This window comes from Piliocolobus tephrosceles, chromosome 7 (assembly GCF_002776525.5).
Source record: "Piliocolobus tephrosceles isolate RC106 chromosome 7, ASM277652v3, whole genome shotgun sequence".
NCBI lineage: Eukaryota > Metazoa > Chordata > Mammalia > Primates > Cercopithecidae > Piliocolobus > Piliocolobus tephrosceles.
Genome location: NC_045440.1, coordinates 105924647 through 105939126, shown reverse-complemented (window position 1 = coordinate 105939126; position 14480 = coordinate 105924647). Strand labels below are relative to the sequence as shown.

General features: G+C 44.4%; 1 protein-coding gene across 1 annotated transcript; it reads right to left on the bottom strand.

Annotated features, from left to right (window-relative positions):
• Nucleotides 1-3287: 3287 nt before the first annotated feature.
• ODF1 (outer dense fiber of sperm tails 1) lies at nucleotides 3288-12841 on the bottom strand. Its single transcript, XM_023225577.2, has 2 exons — nucleotides 12383-12841; nucleotides 3288-3862 (listed from the first exon to the last, which is right to left on the bottom strand). The coding sequence occupies exons 1-2, from the start codon at nucleotides 12700-12702 to the stop codon at nucleotides 3421-3423; spliced, it is 762 nt and encodes a 253-aa protein (XP_023081345.1). The 5' UTR covers nucleotides 12703-12841; the 3' UTR covers nucleotides 3288-3420.
• Nucleotides 12842-14480: the final 1639 nt, after the last annotated feature.

The window sequence follows — 14480 nt, the reverse complement described above, 5'->3', positions numbered from 1 at the left end:
AGGCTTACCTGAAGCTTCCTTCGAGACAGGGATGTCGACAATAAACCTTGGGAATGCCCAGGGCCAGTCTGGAAGGCCCCTTTGTCCTCTCTAGCTCTTGCACATTCAGTTTCTTTGGCTCTCTCCACCCTCCACCCTGAGCCCCTTTATAGCATCCCTCGTTGAGTCTAATGTGAGGCATTTGTGAAAAGGGTGCTTTCTCCCTCCATCCCTGTTGCAGAGCACAGTATCTGGCATTCAAAATGATAAAGTCTGGCTGGCAGGTTGATGGATGAATGGATGAGCTGCAGGACCAATAAAAAGGAGGGTGGGTCAGTGTGTGAGTGAATCAAAGAATGAACTGTTCCTAAGAGTGTCCTGGAATGACACCCACCAGAGGACAGAAGTTCCTGCTTATCCAACGGGTTAGGACCTCAGTGGCTTTATATAAGACAAAATAAAATTATTGATAAATGCTTCAAGTTTGTAAAAATATGTTTTTAGTGTTTATTTTCCACATTTAAGAAGTAGTGGTGGCTGCCAAAAGACCCCAGTGGCATCCCATTGACTCTCTAGGGTGAAATTTCTTCAAATTCATTTTCCAAAAATTTATACCTTAGAAAATAGGATATTTATAAACATGTATTCAAAACATGGCATGATACTTATACAGGTAAATTTTTGAAATGTTCAATATGTTTTATTCACCACTTCTGTTAGAGGACCATTACTTCCCTTAATTGAAAGCAAAATATGTCTGTTACCACCATCAATATTCTTCAGCCTTGAACTTGAAGGAAGCTTTTTGTTTGTGAATTTTTGTTTGTTTTAAGACAAGGTCTTGCTCTGTTGCCCGAGCTGGAGTGCAGTAGCATGATCATAGCTTACTGCATCCTTGATATCCGAGGCTTCAAGTGATCCTCCTGCCTCAGCCTCTCAAGTAGCTAGGACCACAAGCATGCGCCATCACGCCTAACTATTTTTTTTAATTTTTAGTAGAGGCTAGACGCAGTGGCTCACGCCTGTAATCCCAGCACTTTGGGAGGCCAAGGCGGGTGGATCAAGGTCAGGAGTTAGAGACCAGCCTGGCCAACATGGTGAAACCCCATCTGTACTAACAATACAAAAAATTAGCTGGGCGTGGTGGTGCATGCCTGTAATCCCAGCTACTCAGGAGGCTGAGGCAAGAGAATCGCTTGAACCAGGGAAACGGAGGTTGCAGTGAGCCGAGACTGCACCACTGCACTCCAGCTTGAGCAACAGAACAAGACTCTGTCTCAAAAAATAAAAATAAATAAATAAAGTTTTAGCAGAGATGAGGTCTTGCTATGTTGCCCAGATTGGTCTCCAGCTCCTGGGTTCAAGCGATCTTCTCCCCTCAGCCTCCTAAAGTGCTGGGATTACAGAGGAGAGCTACCGTGCCTGGCCTAAAGGAAGTTTTTAAAATAAAAGGCTGGGATAGCTTTAATATCCCATCCAGAGCTTCTCAACCTTAGCTGCATTCTTAAATCACCTGGGAAGCTTTTCAAAGTCACAATGCCCAGGTTGCATCTCATCTATATTACATTAGGTTCTCTGGAGAAAGGACATAGACATCTGTCTTTTGCTTTAATTTTTGCCTTTTTTAGTTTTTAGTTTTAGTTTAGTTTTTTTTTTTTTTTTTTTGTATGTTTTGCTTGGCATCCATATTTTTAAAGCGCCCCAAGTGATCCCCATGTGCAGCCAATGCTGAGAACTACTGCTGTCACCCACATGCCGCTGAAACTCAGGAAGAGACTTACTTACTGTGCAAACTGGAGGGTTTTATTTTCCCTCTGAGAGTCAGGTTGGAAACCAGCCAGTATCCTCATTCTGATTCTTCCCCATCATCTCGTACTTTCTTTACACTTATTTCAATCCTGGTAATAAAGAACCCTGGCTTATGGGCTGTGTCCTCCAGGCAGATCCAAGTTCAGGTGACTTACACTATCGTTTTGTGAAAGCTGTACTTTTCCACTACTGACCTTTGAATTGAGCTTCTGTGTCTAAAAGCAGTTTCAGAAATTAAGAAAAGGAGACAGGCCAGATGCAGTGACTCACACCTGTAATCCCAGCATTTTGTGAGGCCGAAGCAAGTGGATTTCTTGAACTTAGGAGTTTAAGACCAGCTTGGGCAGCACGGCAAAATCTTGTCTCCACCAAAAATACAAAACTTAGCCTGCCTTAGTAACATGCACCTGTAGTCCCAACTACACAGGAGGCTGAGGTGGGAGGATCACTGGAGCCCAGGAGATCAACGCTGCAGTAAGCCATGATTGTACCACTGCACTCCAGACTTCGTGACTGAGCAAGACCCTGTCTAAAAAAAAAAGAAAAGAAAAGAGGCCGGGCACAGTGGCCCATGCCTGTAATCCCAACACTTTGGGAGGCCAAAGCAGTGGATCCCCTGAGGTCAGGATTTCGAGACCAGCCTGGCCAACAATGTGAAACTCTGTCTCTACTAAAAATACAAAAAAGATTAGCCAAGCATGGTGCTGCGCGCCTGTAATCCCAGCTATTCAGGAGGCTGAGGCAGAATAATCGCTTGAATCTGGGAGGCAGAAGTTGTAGTGAGCTGAGATTGTACCACTGCACTCCAGTCTGGAGGACAGAGCAAGACTCTGTCAACAACAACAACAAAAAAAAAAAAAAAAAAAAAAAAGAAAGAAAGAAAGAAAAGAAAAAGAAAAAAAAAACAGAAAAAGAGATAGTTGTAATAAATCTTAAGCAGGTTGCAAACCAAAGCTGGTTTGTTTAGTTTCAGTTTTGCTTTTTTCTTTTTTTTAAAGTTTTGTTTAGCATCCATATGCTAACCAGAGCTGGCCAATTCAACAGGAATGTTGAAAAATGACAAGCTGTATGGCCACCCTGTCTTGGCCAGCAAACATGCCCCTCATCCCACCTACCACCCCATACTTTTTGTATTCTGATCATTGTCCAGTAAAACCACAACCCCACTGTGCTTGAGGAGTCTCTTTCCAGGACTCCCTACTGCAGTAGCTTTGAAAATGTGTTTGCCTTCAACTCTAGTTAATCTGTTTCTGCTTTGACCATTTGGTTTCTGGGTTAGGCCATTTCACTGGATCATCTGGAAAACAATGTCTAGGGATGCCCCCCAGAAAAGTGTCTTCTCCTGGAGTTTGGAGGTAGTTGGGTATGGAGGAGGGAGTGGGAGGGTGGGTCTCACCATATATCATCCTTCTATTCCCATCCACTGATTATTCCAGTGTTCACTAACTCTGCAGGGCTCCTGCAGTGGGTTTAACCAAAAGACTTTCACACAACACCAGCAGATTGCAATTATGTATTCAGTTTCCTACGTACTTGAACAACAGGGGCCACGGGAAGGAGAGGAGAAACATTGAGAGAGCTGCCTGGGTGGAGTAGCTGACTTCTATTAAGTAATGGGTTCCTATGTGCACTTTACAAAATCATCTTCCTACAGGAAAATCGGCTTCCACAGGGATAACACGGGTTGCAAGGGTCACATGGGTTGCAGGGGCTGCAGGGGCTACAGGGGTTGCAGGGGCTGCACGGGTTGCAGGGGTTGCAAGGGTTGCAGGGAGAAGTGCAAGGGTAGCAAGGAGACTCGATCTTGACGCAACTGCCGAGCCCGTAGGAGTATGTTACATCCTTCTCATCCACACAGGGCGGCAAGCTGAACTCTTTGCAGATGTTCATGTAGCTGTACTTTTTCGATCCGAGGCAGTCGTACCTGTTCTCCCGCTCAGCCGACACACATACCTTTCCATCCTTCACTCGAACTTTGACTTGATCAGGTTCAAAACCGCATACATTCACTGATCCTAAAATGTTACTGCTACAGCAGGAGGAAGCCAGAATTCTATTTGTTGTTCTTCTCAGTCTGGAATTGAGAAAAGGGATAGGGTGGGAGAGAGCTCAGACCTCAGAATCCAGACACAGCTTGAGAAGCAATATTTTGATTTCTAGCTTTTGAAATAGCCAAAGTTAACACTAGCCACTGTGAAAATAAACTTTACACAAATGCATGAAGTAAAAAGTGTGGTCCACCCATGTGAATCACACGGCCCCACAAGTACACCGCTATTCACAATGAATGCATGCTGCCTGCCCTTCCAAATCTTTCTCTCGTGTTTAAATACCAGCTCCTCCTTTTATTAGTTATGCATCCTTGGGTAGGTTCCTTAACCCCTCTGTGTCTCAGTTTCCTCATCTGCAAAATGGAGATAATAATTATATTAATGCCTGCATCATATAGGGCTATTGGAGAATTAGATGAGATTATGATATTTTACTTAGCACTGTGCTTGGTACATTATAAATCCTGCTTAATTATTATCACTCTCATTATTACTATAATTAAATTGTGTATATAGTTATAATTAAATTATATATATAAATTATATTTTGTATTTATATAGATTAAAAAATGGTATGTAACTATTAAGATACCATTTAAAATCTGCATTTTAGAGATGGCTGTCAACTTTAGAACCCAGCCCTACTGGTTCATAGGACAGGTGCTACCTCTGGCAATTGCACAGAGACAGCCTGAAAGCTCAATCAAACAAGGATGGCAGGAGAGTCCTGGCCTGGCTCTGCCCAGCAGGGCCTGGCTCCTCCAGGCTGGGAAGTCACTCGAGGCTCTAGACAGCTGGCACCAGCAGAAATGCAGTCAGCTGGGTGGGGCCATGTTGATCAGATACAGAACAGCCTGCCAGTGGTGTCCTGAATCAGGATCGCATCAGCTAGCAAGAGCTGATAGTGCACATCTCTTCCTGACTCCCCATTTAGTACTGCACCCTGATAGCTTGAAATCAATCATAGTCGTGATGAGGATATTTACACCATGGAAATTGGAAAATGCTACATATCAGCGCTCTGCTCTGTTCTCACTGCAGAGCTACCATGGTTCCTATAGAGCTACCTTTTGCTATTCAGTAGTTCTATTGTGTAGATCCTTAATAAAAGCAATAACAGCAGCTCACACTAATTGATCAGTTATGATCCGTCAAGAGGTAGTAAAGCAAAGTGCCTAAGAACAGACTGTGGAATTGGTGTACCTAGGTTTAAAGCTTGGCTCTGCCATGTGGATAACTTACTTCTCTGTGCCTCAGTTTCCTCATCTGTAAAACTGGGGCAATAAAAATAGTCTACATCATTGGGTTGCTGTGAGGCTTAAATTAGTTAATGCAAGAAAATATTTACAATAATGCTTGGCACATAGGATGTTAAGTTTTTGTCTTTTTTTTTTTCAGTGTGCTATGGAAAGTGCTAAGCATGTTAAAGTCATATTTCATTTAATCTTCACAATAATAACTGTGATGCAGATGTAATTATCACCATATCACTTTTGTATGTTAAATTTTGTTTATGCAGTTACTTCTTTTTGTTACATAAGTTATACAAGTTCATTGTAGAAGACTCAAAATACAGATAAGTAAACATATGGACTATTTTAAAAATACCTATAATCTCATATAACTCTTAGCATTTTGGTGTTTGACTTTGTTGTGTGTGTAGTTCTATATACATGCAGAAAGAGAGACAGTTTTGTATGTGTTCTTATGAAATCATGCTATACATACTGATTTTTATCTGTATTTTCCACTTGAGCCCTAACATGATTAGATTAGCAGTTTGAGTGTTCACTACCTTGTACTGAAAGTTACAAATCAAGACTCTTAGTGGTTAATTATAAAATGATCAAGTAGAACTCAGTCCCAGCAGACACTGAGGCAAACAGAAACAACTTGTGTAATACACCCAGAGGACTATATTCAATCCCATTTCTTTTCTTTTCTTTTTTTTTTTTTTTTTTTTTTTTTAGACAGAGTCTCGCTCTGTCGCCCAGACTGGAGTGCAGTGGCGAGATCTTGGCTCACTGCAAGCTCCACCTCCCGGGTTCACGCCATTCTCCTGCCTCAGCCTCCTGAGTAGCTGGGAGTACATACAGGTGCCCGCCACCATGCCTGGCTTCTTTTTTTTTAGTAGAGAAGGGGGTTTCACCATGTTAGCCAGGATGGTCTCAATCTCCTGACCTTGTGATCTGCCTGCCTCAGCCTCCCAAAGTGCTGGGATTACAGGTGTGAGCCACCACACCTGACCTCAGCCCCATTTCTACCTCTTGCCCCATGGAACCTGGGGGTGGCATGAGGCATGATTGTCTTTCTTGCCCTGGGTGTACCCTATGCCACACTAAGGAGAAATAGGAGAATTTTGGACTCTTTGAAGTCTATCTTTGTGAGGTAAGCAGGAGAACAAGCACTCTATCTAGCTGGATGGGCAGAAAATAGCCCACAAAGATGCAGGGAACCAGCCCAAACTCCAGGCATGGTACCCTCTCTGGATGGATTACAGCCTTAAAGCCACAGCAGCCAAGGCCAAGGGGAAACACAGAGCAAGATGGGCACTCTCTGGGCCTTTCAAGACTCTCCCACGGTGTGTGCATGGTCTGAGAATCAAACTTCTGTTCAGCTCAGATCTTCTCATATGAGACGAGAAACATCAAATCCCACCAGGACAATGCAGCCGGGACTCCTAAAGGAGGGCCAAGGACCCCAGCTAGGAGTCCTTGCTAGTGGCCCCGGCTCTGGCCACAGCTGGTTTTGGCAAAGCCCTCTTGACCTCCACAGAAGCTGGAACTGGGAGCCAGGTCTATAAGCCCAAGTGAGTGCCCAGATTCATCTCCTCTAAGTAACCTGGGTCCCAGGGCACAATTTCATGTATTTTGTTGCTTGGGTTCCTTTTTTTCCTCTATTCTTGTCGCTTTGGTTCCTGTGGCTCTGCGACAGCTACACAAGAGTCTCACAAATGTCTTCAGGAAGTCACCCAAAAAGTCTTGGCCAGATCATGCTTCCTTTTCTTCTTGCTTCTAAGTCAGTGGTTATCAGGGAAGATGTGTTGGTTTAGGGGAAACTTGCAGAAGCCACATTTTACTCATCAGACTCAACTCTGAACTTGCAATTTGACTCCTGCCTGGTGATGTCCCCATCACCCCACCTGGAATTTTCCATGGCTCTATGGGGTTCTGTGCAAAGGAAGTTTGCCTCCTATACTTGTTATCATGGGGCCGAAGCTTAGCCTCAGTAAATGTAGAGAAATCAGCTCCCTTGCAGAAACCTCTTAGGAAGGCTGGGAAAAGCTAGCAGTCAGTGCCTGTGTCTATTGCTCTGTGCAGCCTCCTTTCCTCCCTGCTAATGCTGAATTTCACCTGGATGTACAACCAGACTCCCAAATATGAAACATGCTGCCCACAGCAATGACCAGCTGCATACCCAGCCATCTTCTCAAAGATATAAATCAGATTCAGCCTGGTCATGAATAAAGTAATGAAGATGTCAAAAATATCTACCTCTACCAGGGAACCAGGTGGGGCAGGCTTTCCTCTAGGCTTTGTTGGAGTACTTTGCTTTTTCTCCTGAATTTAGCCCCTTCCCAAAGTCCCATTTAAACTTGATCCTTCTCTTTCCAACACATCTTTTTCTTTCTCTTCTCCTTTCTTCCCCCTTTCTCTTATTTTCCAGCCTTTTCTCTCTTCTCCAGGCCTTCGGGTTGATATTGAGGACAATGTCACTCAGCAGGGAGCCAGGCAGCATGGCACAAGTGCATCTGACTCTCCTGCAGGGTTTGTTAAAACACAGGTGGCTGATTAGCTGGGCGTGGTTGTCCACACCTCTAGTCCCAGTTACTCAGGAGGCCGAGAAAGGAGAATCGCTTGAACCCAGGAGGCAGAAGTTGCAGTGAGCCGAGATCCCACCACTGTACTCCAGCCTGGGCGGCAGAGCAAAACTCCATCTCAGAAAAACAAAACAAAACAACAACAGCAACAGAAAAACACATGATTAGATTAGCAGTTTGGGTCTAGGGCTGGATCCCACCCCTAGAGTTTCAGAGGTTTCAGAACTAGCAGGTCTAGGGAGGATCTGCGAATCTGCATTTCTAACGTGCTGCAGGTAATGCTACTAATCTGCTTCAGGGGCCACACATTGAGAACCACTGACCAGAGATTAAGCTCACAGATTCTAGACTCAGGCACACACAGCTTCAAGTCTTGGCTCTGCCACCACCTAGTGATCAAGAACATGGCCCCTGAATCTGTTTCATTGTCTGTAAGATGACCAAGATAATATCACCCAATATGTCACCCATGTTACAAGGCTTAAATGAACGTGAAGTGCTAGGAACAGTTTCACTCAATAAAGTGTAAGTCTTCTTTATCAAGCTGCACCAGGCCCCATCTTACATGGACTTACCCTAAATCTGAAGCTTTAAGTCTTATTATCATTAAACAACAAGGTCAAACCAAATCATAGCAATGCATTTGGCCTAGATGGGAAGCGACTTTTACCCCTGCAGCCAAGGCGTGACTGAGCTGTGAGAAGTATGGATGTGAAGAGTCTATGATGAGAGGCAGGCAAAGGCCCAACTCACTTCCACTTCTGCAGAGGACACAGAGGGAAACAAGGGAGAGCTCCCCTCAGTGCGAGTGGAAGAGCCAGCCTTGCACCAGCCAGAAAGCCCCACAGGGCTCACTTATACTTCGACCTCTGGGTCAGAGAATGAGAGAGACTAGAAAGCTTTCTCTGAGGGCTTAGACCTGGGCAAGCCACCTCTAAACCCACAAAGAGCTCACCATGAGGCCTGACTCATCAGCCTCACCAAGCAAGAGTGGATTCAGTGAAAACCTCATCCTCAGAGCATGAAGAGGGAACCAAGAAATGAGGAGGCAGATTTTTGAAGTTTTGAGAGTGCCCCTGGTGTGGGGATTTCAAGGGAATTTTTCACTGAGAGTTGTGCCAACCACAGACACTTGGGTACGTGGACAGAAACACGGTCTCAGGATTCGTTTCTAGGTACTCGTAAAGAGTACAGCTGTAAATCAAAGTTCTTTTGCTCCCGAGGACTGCCTGGTGTCCTGGCCACGCGGGGCACCCATGAACTAGATAATAAACTACTAAGGCAGGATTGAGGAGGGCCTGGGTTTTGTTTCACCAGCTTTAAGACAGAGGGTAGGGAAGCCCATGAAATGTGCTGGTGAATCGGGTACAACTTAAATCAGGCGGGTGGCATGGCTTCCCACAAAGGAAACCAATGCAGTCCTCCCAGCCCCTCTAAATCCGGAAGAGGGAGGAAGAGACAGGGCCACTGCCTGCCTCTAGGGGAGGAAAAGAGGATATCAAAGAAGCTAAAGAAACAAAGGTGCTTACTTGGGTCTCTACTAAGGAAGACACTGCCAACATGTTGTCTTCTGGAGCAGCTGCCCAATAAAGAATGGAAATGGATTGGATTTCCTTCCTTCCTTCCTTCCTTCCTTCCTTCCTTCCTTCCTTCCTTCCTTCCTTCCTTCCCTCCCTCTCTCCCTTCCTCTCTTCTTTCTTTCCCTTCCTTCCTTTCTTTCTTTTCTTTCTCTCTCTCTCTCTCCCTTTCTTTCTCTCTCTCTCTCTTTCTTTTCTTTCTTTCTTTCTTTCTTTCTTTCTTTCTTTCTTTCTTTCTTTCTTTCTTTCTTTCTTTCTTTCTTTCTTATCTTTCTTTGAAACAGGGTCTCTTTCTATTGCCTAGGCTGGAGTGCAGTGGCATAATCACGGCTGACTGCAGTCCTGACCTCCCAGGCTCAGGCAATCCTCCCACCTCAGCCTCCTGAGTACTGTGGACCACAAGCATGTGCCACCACGCTTGGCTAATTTTTTTAATGTTTATTGTTTGTAGAGATGGGGTCTCCTTGTGTTGCTCAGGCTGGTCTCGAACTACCAGACTTTAGCAATTCTCCCATTACAGCCTCCCAAAGTGCTGGGATTACAGGTGTGAACCACTGCACCCATCTTAGATTGGATTTTCTATGCCCAGTCTAAGAAAACACTACACATACATCAATCAAATAACTGACTATTATAGTCAGGAGTGCTCAAGAAATCTGTGGGATGAATTAAGAAGCTGTTGGCTGAGGCTTTTTACCAGTTATTAAAGGAGGACCCAGAAACACAGTAGATTGACTCTGACCCAGAAAAACAGTTTCAAGAAGGCCAACATAACTGCAGATCAGAGAGTCTTCACTTCACATTGGGCAAAGAACCTTCTGGACAACACAGCCTGCCATCTGAAAGGATATGTCATAACTAACCAACACCCTTGCATTCTTTAAAAGGGAGGAAGGTCATGTGAATATGAATTCTAAACTCAAAAAGCCTTGGGCAAGCTTTCACACCAAAGATTGTTTTAAAAAATTGAATCAACATGATATTTCTGTATCTATTTAGTTATGGATCAGGCGCTAGTTTAGAGATAAGAATAAATGGCATTGCACTAGAAGAAAAAATACTACAGTGGGGGCCTTCTGGGACTGAGGCTAGAATCAGGGTTTAACATTTTCACCCATATTCACCCATATTCAGGAAAATTGAATATTTAGGTTTGCAAATGACACTAAGCCCTTTTGGAGAGTGAAATGTCAAGTTGTCAGAAATAGAGCATAGACATTTCACAGGGTGGTGTGAATTGGAAGAGATAAAGAGGACAAGCCTTGAGGTCATTTCTAAAATGGACTTGGAGTTATCATTTCCGAGATCCAGGAATTAATGTAAAGACATCACCAGCTTCATATACTGCCTGCAGGCACAGAAAAAGTAGGCAAAGACCCAGACGCTGTCAGGAAGAGCATCACAAACAAGAGAAAGCATTACCTCTTGCCTAAACTACACTGCCGAGATTAAGCTTGAAGCTGTTTCTACTGCATGCCAAGAAACAAGGCTCCTGAAAGAGGCATAAAGAGAGTAGATGGCACAGGACAGAGAGGCATTTTAATTGGTAGAGTCTGGGGATAGGAGAGCAGCCAGGAGACAGAGGCTGGAAAGACCTGGACAAGGGTATTCAAGTATCCAAAGGTAGGAGGAGACTGGATACTGATCTGCTCACAAGGAAACCTTAACTTGGACCAAATATTTTTAAAAGAGCCCCTGCCTCAAGTGTGAGCAATTTATGTAACTTGATACCCTAAGAAATAAAAACAAACATTGGTTCAAAGAGTATAGATGAATTTACAGGTGAAAGCTCCCAGGCTATGAGGGAGGTTCATTCATGACCATTGGTGGCTGGTGACCTAGACAATAATTATCCTTTTTTTTTTTTCTTTCGAAACAGAGTCTCGCTTTGTCACCCAGACTGGAGTGCAATGGCATGATCTTGGCTCACTGCAACCTCTGCCTCCTGGGTTCAAGCAATTCTCCTACCTCAGCCTCACAAGTAGCTTGGATTACTGGCGCCTGCTACTATGCTTGGCTAATTTTTATTTTTTTTTTGTATTTAGTAGAGATGGGGTTTCACCATGTTAGCCAGGCTGGTCTCGAACTCTTGACCTCAGGTGATCTGCCCGCCTCGGCCTCCCAAAGTGCTGGGATTACAGGCATGATCCACTGCACCCGGCCTCCTATTGCTTTTTCCAAAGAAACATCACTGTCACTGTTATCAAGAGACTCTATCTATCTATCTATCTATCTATCTATCTATCTATCTATCGTCTGTCTATCATTTTTCTGCACTTTGCTTGTTTGTTTCATCAATCCTTTCTACGTTTACTTATGATTTCAGTGTATGAATGTATTATTTCTTTAACCAGGGATAGCACTTTGAACCATCTTTTTCATCAACAGTAGCAGACTAAATGGCATATGTAAAAAGAAAAGGAAAGGCTTCTTCAGGTAAAAAGAAAATATAATCTAAAACAAAATTTTTTTAAACTGACTCTTTTTAATTGCCCAATTCAATTAAAAAGACTTTCAAGTCTATCCTGAAAGCTACAACTCAGTCCATAGTTTATTTGCAAGACCTTTGCTGGAATGAGAGGGGAGGCCAACATGATAGACCTAATTCCAGACACAAGGTAAGTCTTTGTCTGGAGTGGGGGGATAGGAGAATGATATTCCCACAAGACCAAGGCAATGCCTCTGTTGTTCAATTTGCTCTCCTGCTTGTAACGCCTCTGGCACACATTAAGGATTTGATCAATTATTATTACTTCTCCTATAGTCATTTCTGTAAGTCCAAATATACTCAAATCACTTTACTCATAACCAGGAAAAATGTTTAGTTTGCTGCTTCCAATGGCTTTTTAATGACACCCCCTGTTTCTTCCCTTCATTAAAGCCACATTATTTATCATACTGGCATTCTTGCTATAAACCACCAACGACCTTGCCAATCAACATCATTACATTGTCTTTTGAGAACCCAACAATTCCCATCATGAACTCATTTACTCTTCTTTCCTTAAATCTTTCCTAAGTCACCAGGGTCATTATCCTGAACCCTTTTAATCTTTGTTCAAGTATTGATTGTCACATATTTTTCCTTATTCCAACTTATAAGGCTAATATACCAACTATAAAAATCTAAAAATAAGTTATTTTACTTGGCAAGCTCTCGCTTCTCATCTTCTATGGCTCTGATGGCTTTCCTCTCCAAACTTCTGAGCGATGGTCGCAGACAGTAAAGCTTGTAATCACACAGGCAACATGGGTAGAGATCACACAGGCCACAAGAGCGTGATCGCTTGGAGTAGCACAAGCAGTACGGATATGGGTGCAAGTCACAGCAGCAGTAGGGGTGCATATACAAGTCACACAGGCACCGGGTGCTAAATTCGTCGATGCATCTCAGTTGCCTTAGTTCTCTGTCCACCTTCTTTATGTCCCTTCTGACACTGTCCAAGAGACAACTCAGTGCAGCCATTATGGTCACACCTTATTGTTCTGCGAGTACCTGTGGGAAATGGCACTCAGGGAAAAAAATTGTTCTAAGCCCTTCTCAGAAGTTGCTTTTAAAAATAAATGAGGCACACATGATTCACTTACTTTAAAGCTTGTGTTCTGTGACCTCACCGCCTTCTGAAGTATGTCATAGTCTTCTGGTTACCATGTGAACTGTACACAGTTATGGTCTCCAGAGGCCCTCCTCAGAGTTACAGGGCTACTCTCAGAACCTTACTCATGTTGAGATTTCACTCACCTTCAAGGAGGATGGGTCTCCCAAGCGAGCACAGCTCACCGGGGTGCATGGGGCGGCCACTAACATCCTTGTCTTGTGTGTGCTCTGGGGACCAGCCATGGCTATGACTGTGTGTTTGTTGAACTTGGTGCAGGGAAGGCAGGAGCTGCCCACTCCTTTCTCCACGCACTTCTAGCTCTAGCCTTGACTGGAAGCTTGGCCTTGCTCCTTTTGTTCTAGAATTCATTCTGACTCCAGACAGGTAGAATATAAAGAATGTTCTCATCGTTCTCCTCCTACCAAGTCATCCTCAAGTCAGCCATTGCCCTTGACCTTCTGAGTTACAGGTCTCTGAGTCCTGCCCATTCTTTGCCAGCTGTGGTCATGGCTGTCTGGGAACCTCAGTTCTCTACTGGTTGGGGGTCCTGTCCTGAAGCTCCCATCTATCAGTGCTCAGGGGCCTGTCCTGGGGAACCACCTTCCAGCGACTACACCTTTGGTCTTGCATCCAAGCCTCCAGATGCCTTGTCCCTGAGTGCTTCCCAGATAGTGGTCTTTGACGCTCTCATAGCCAACTCCCTGAAGGTGCTAGAAGCCAACTGCCTGAAACCCCCACTTCGGCCGGTTTCCTTTACTTTCTGTTCAGTTAATATTCTAGACCTCTGACTCAGCCTCAGATTTGGCTCTCGGTGCCTCTACTCCTCTGGTCCTTCCACCTCAAACTGCAGTCCAGCTCTCGATTCTCCCTTGTATGGGCTAGAGCACAGGGTATCGGTGACAAGTGGTTGGATGTGACACTGGTGAGGGAGACAAGGGCCGGGTTTGAAGGGACCTGTAGCCAGACTAAGGAGTTTGAACTTTATTTTGAGCCCAAAGAAGGATTGTTGATTTTATTTTCTATTGTCAGAAGTGAGACAGCCACACTGAACGTAAGTTGCTAGGGACAGTAGTAGAGGTGTTTTCTGCTGCAAGGCAAGAAGAGACAACAAAAATCTGGACTGGGGATCATGGCTACGGGGATGGCAAGGAGGAAGCCAATGGGATCGCCTTCCCCTACCTCTGCCCAGGCCCCATCTAATCCATTTTCCACGTTGTAGCCAGAGTGACTTTCATATAGAAATCTGTCATTCCTCAACCTTCCCCACCCACCATCCCACCCACCTCGAAAGTCTCCTCTGTCCTCTTAAAAAAATGACCAAAATCTTTACAAGGTGCTGAGCAATGGGGCCTCTCCCATTTCCCCACTCTCCTCTCCCGTCTCAGTATTACTGCAATTCATTACCCCTCAGCCATGATGGCCTTCCTGGAAGACCACTCACTTTCCAGAGGTCGTTCCTTAGTCCCTTGAAGGGCGTGCCTCATTCCTTCCACCTCATTCAGAGCTCATACACAGGACGTTCTGTCTGCTTAGAAATTGAACTCCCCACCTATGACTTTCATTCATTTAATTCTTAAGGCACCCTTTAGATCTCCTCCTTTCTTCTGGAAGCCTTCCCTGTCTCCCAGACTAAACACTCATAACT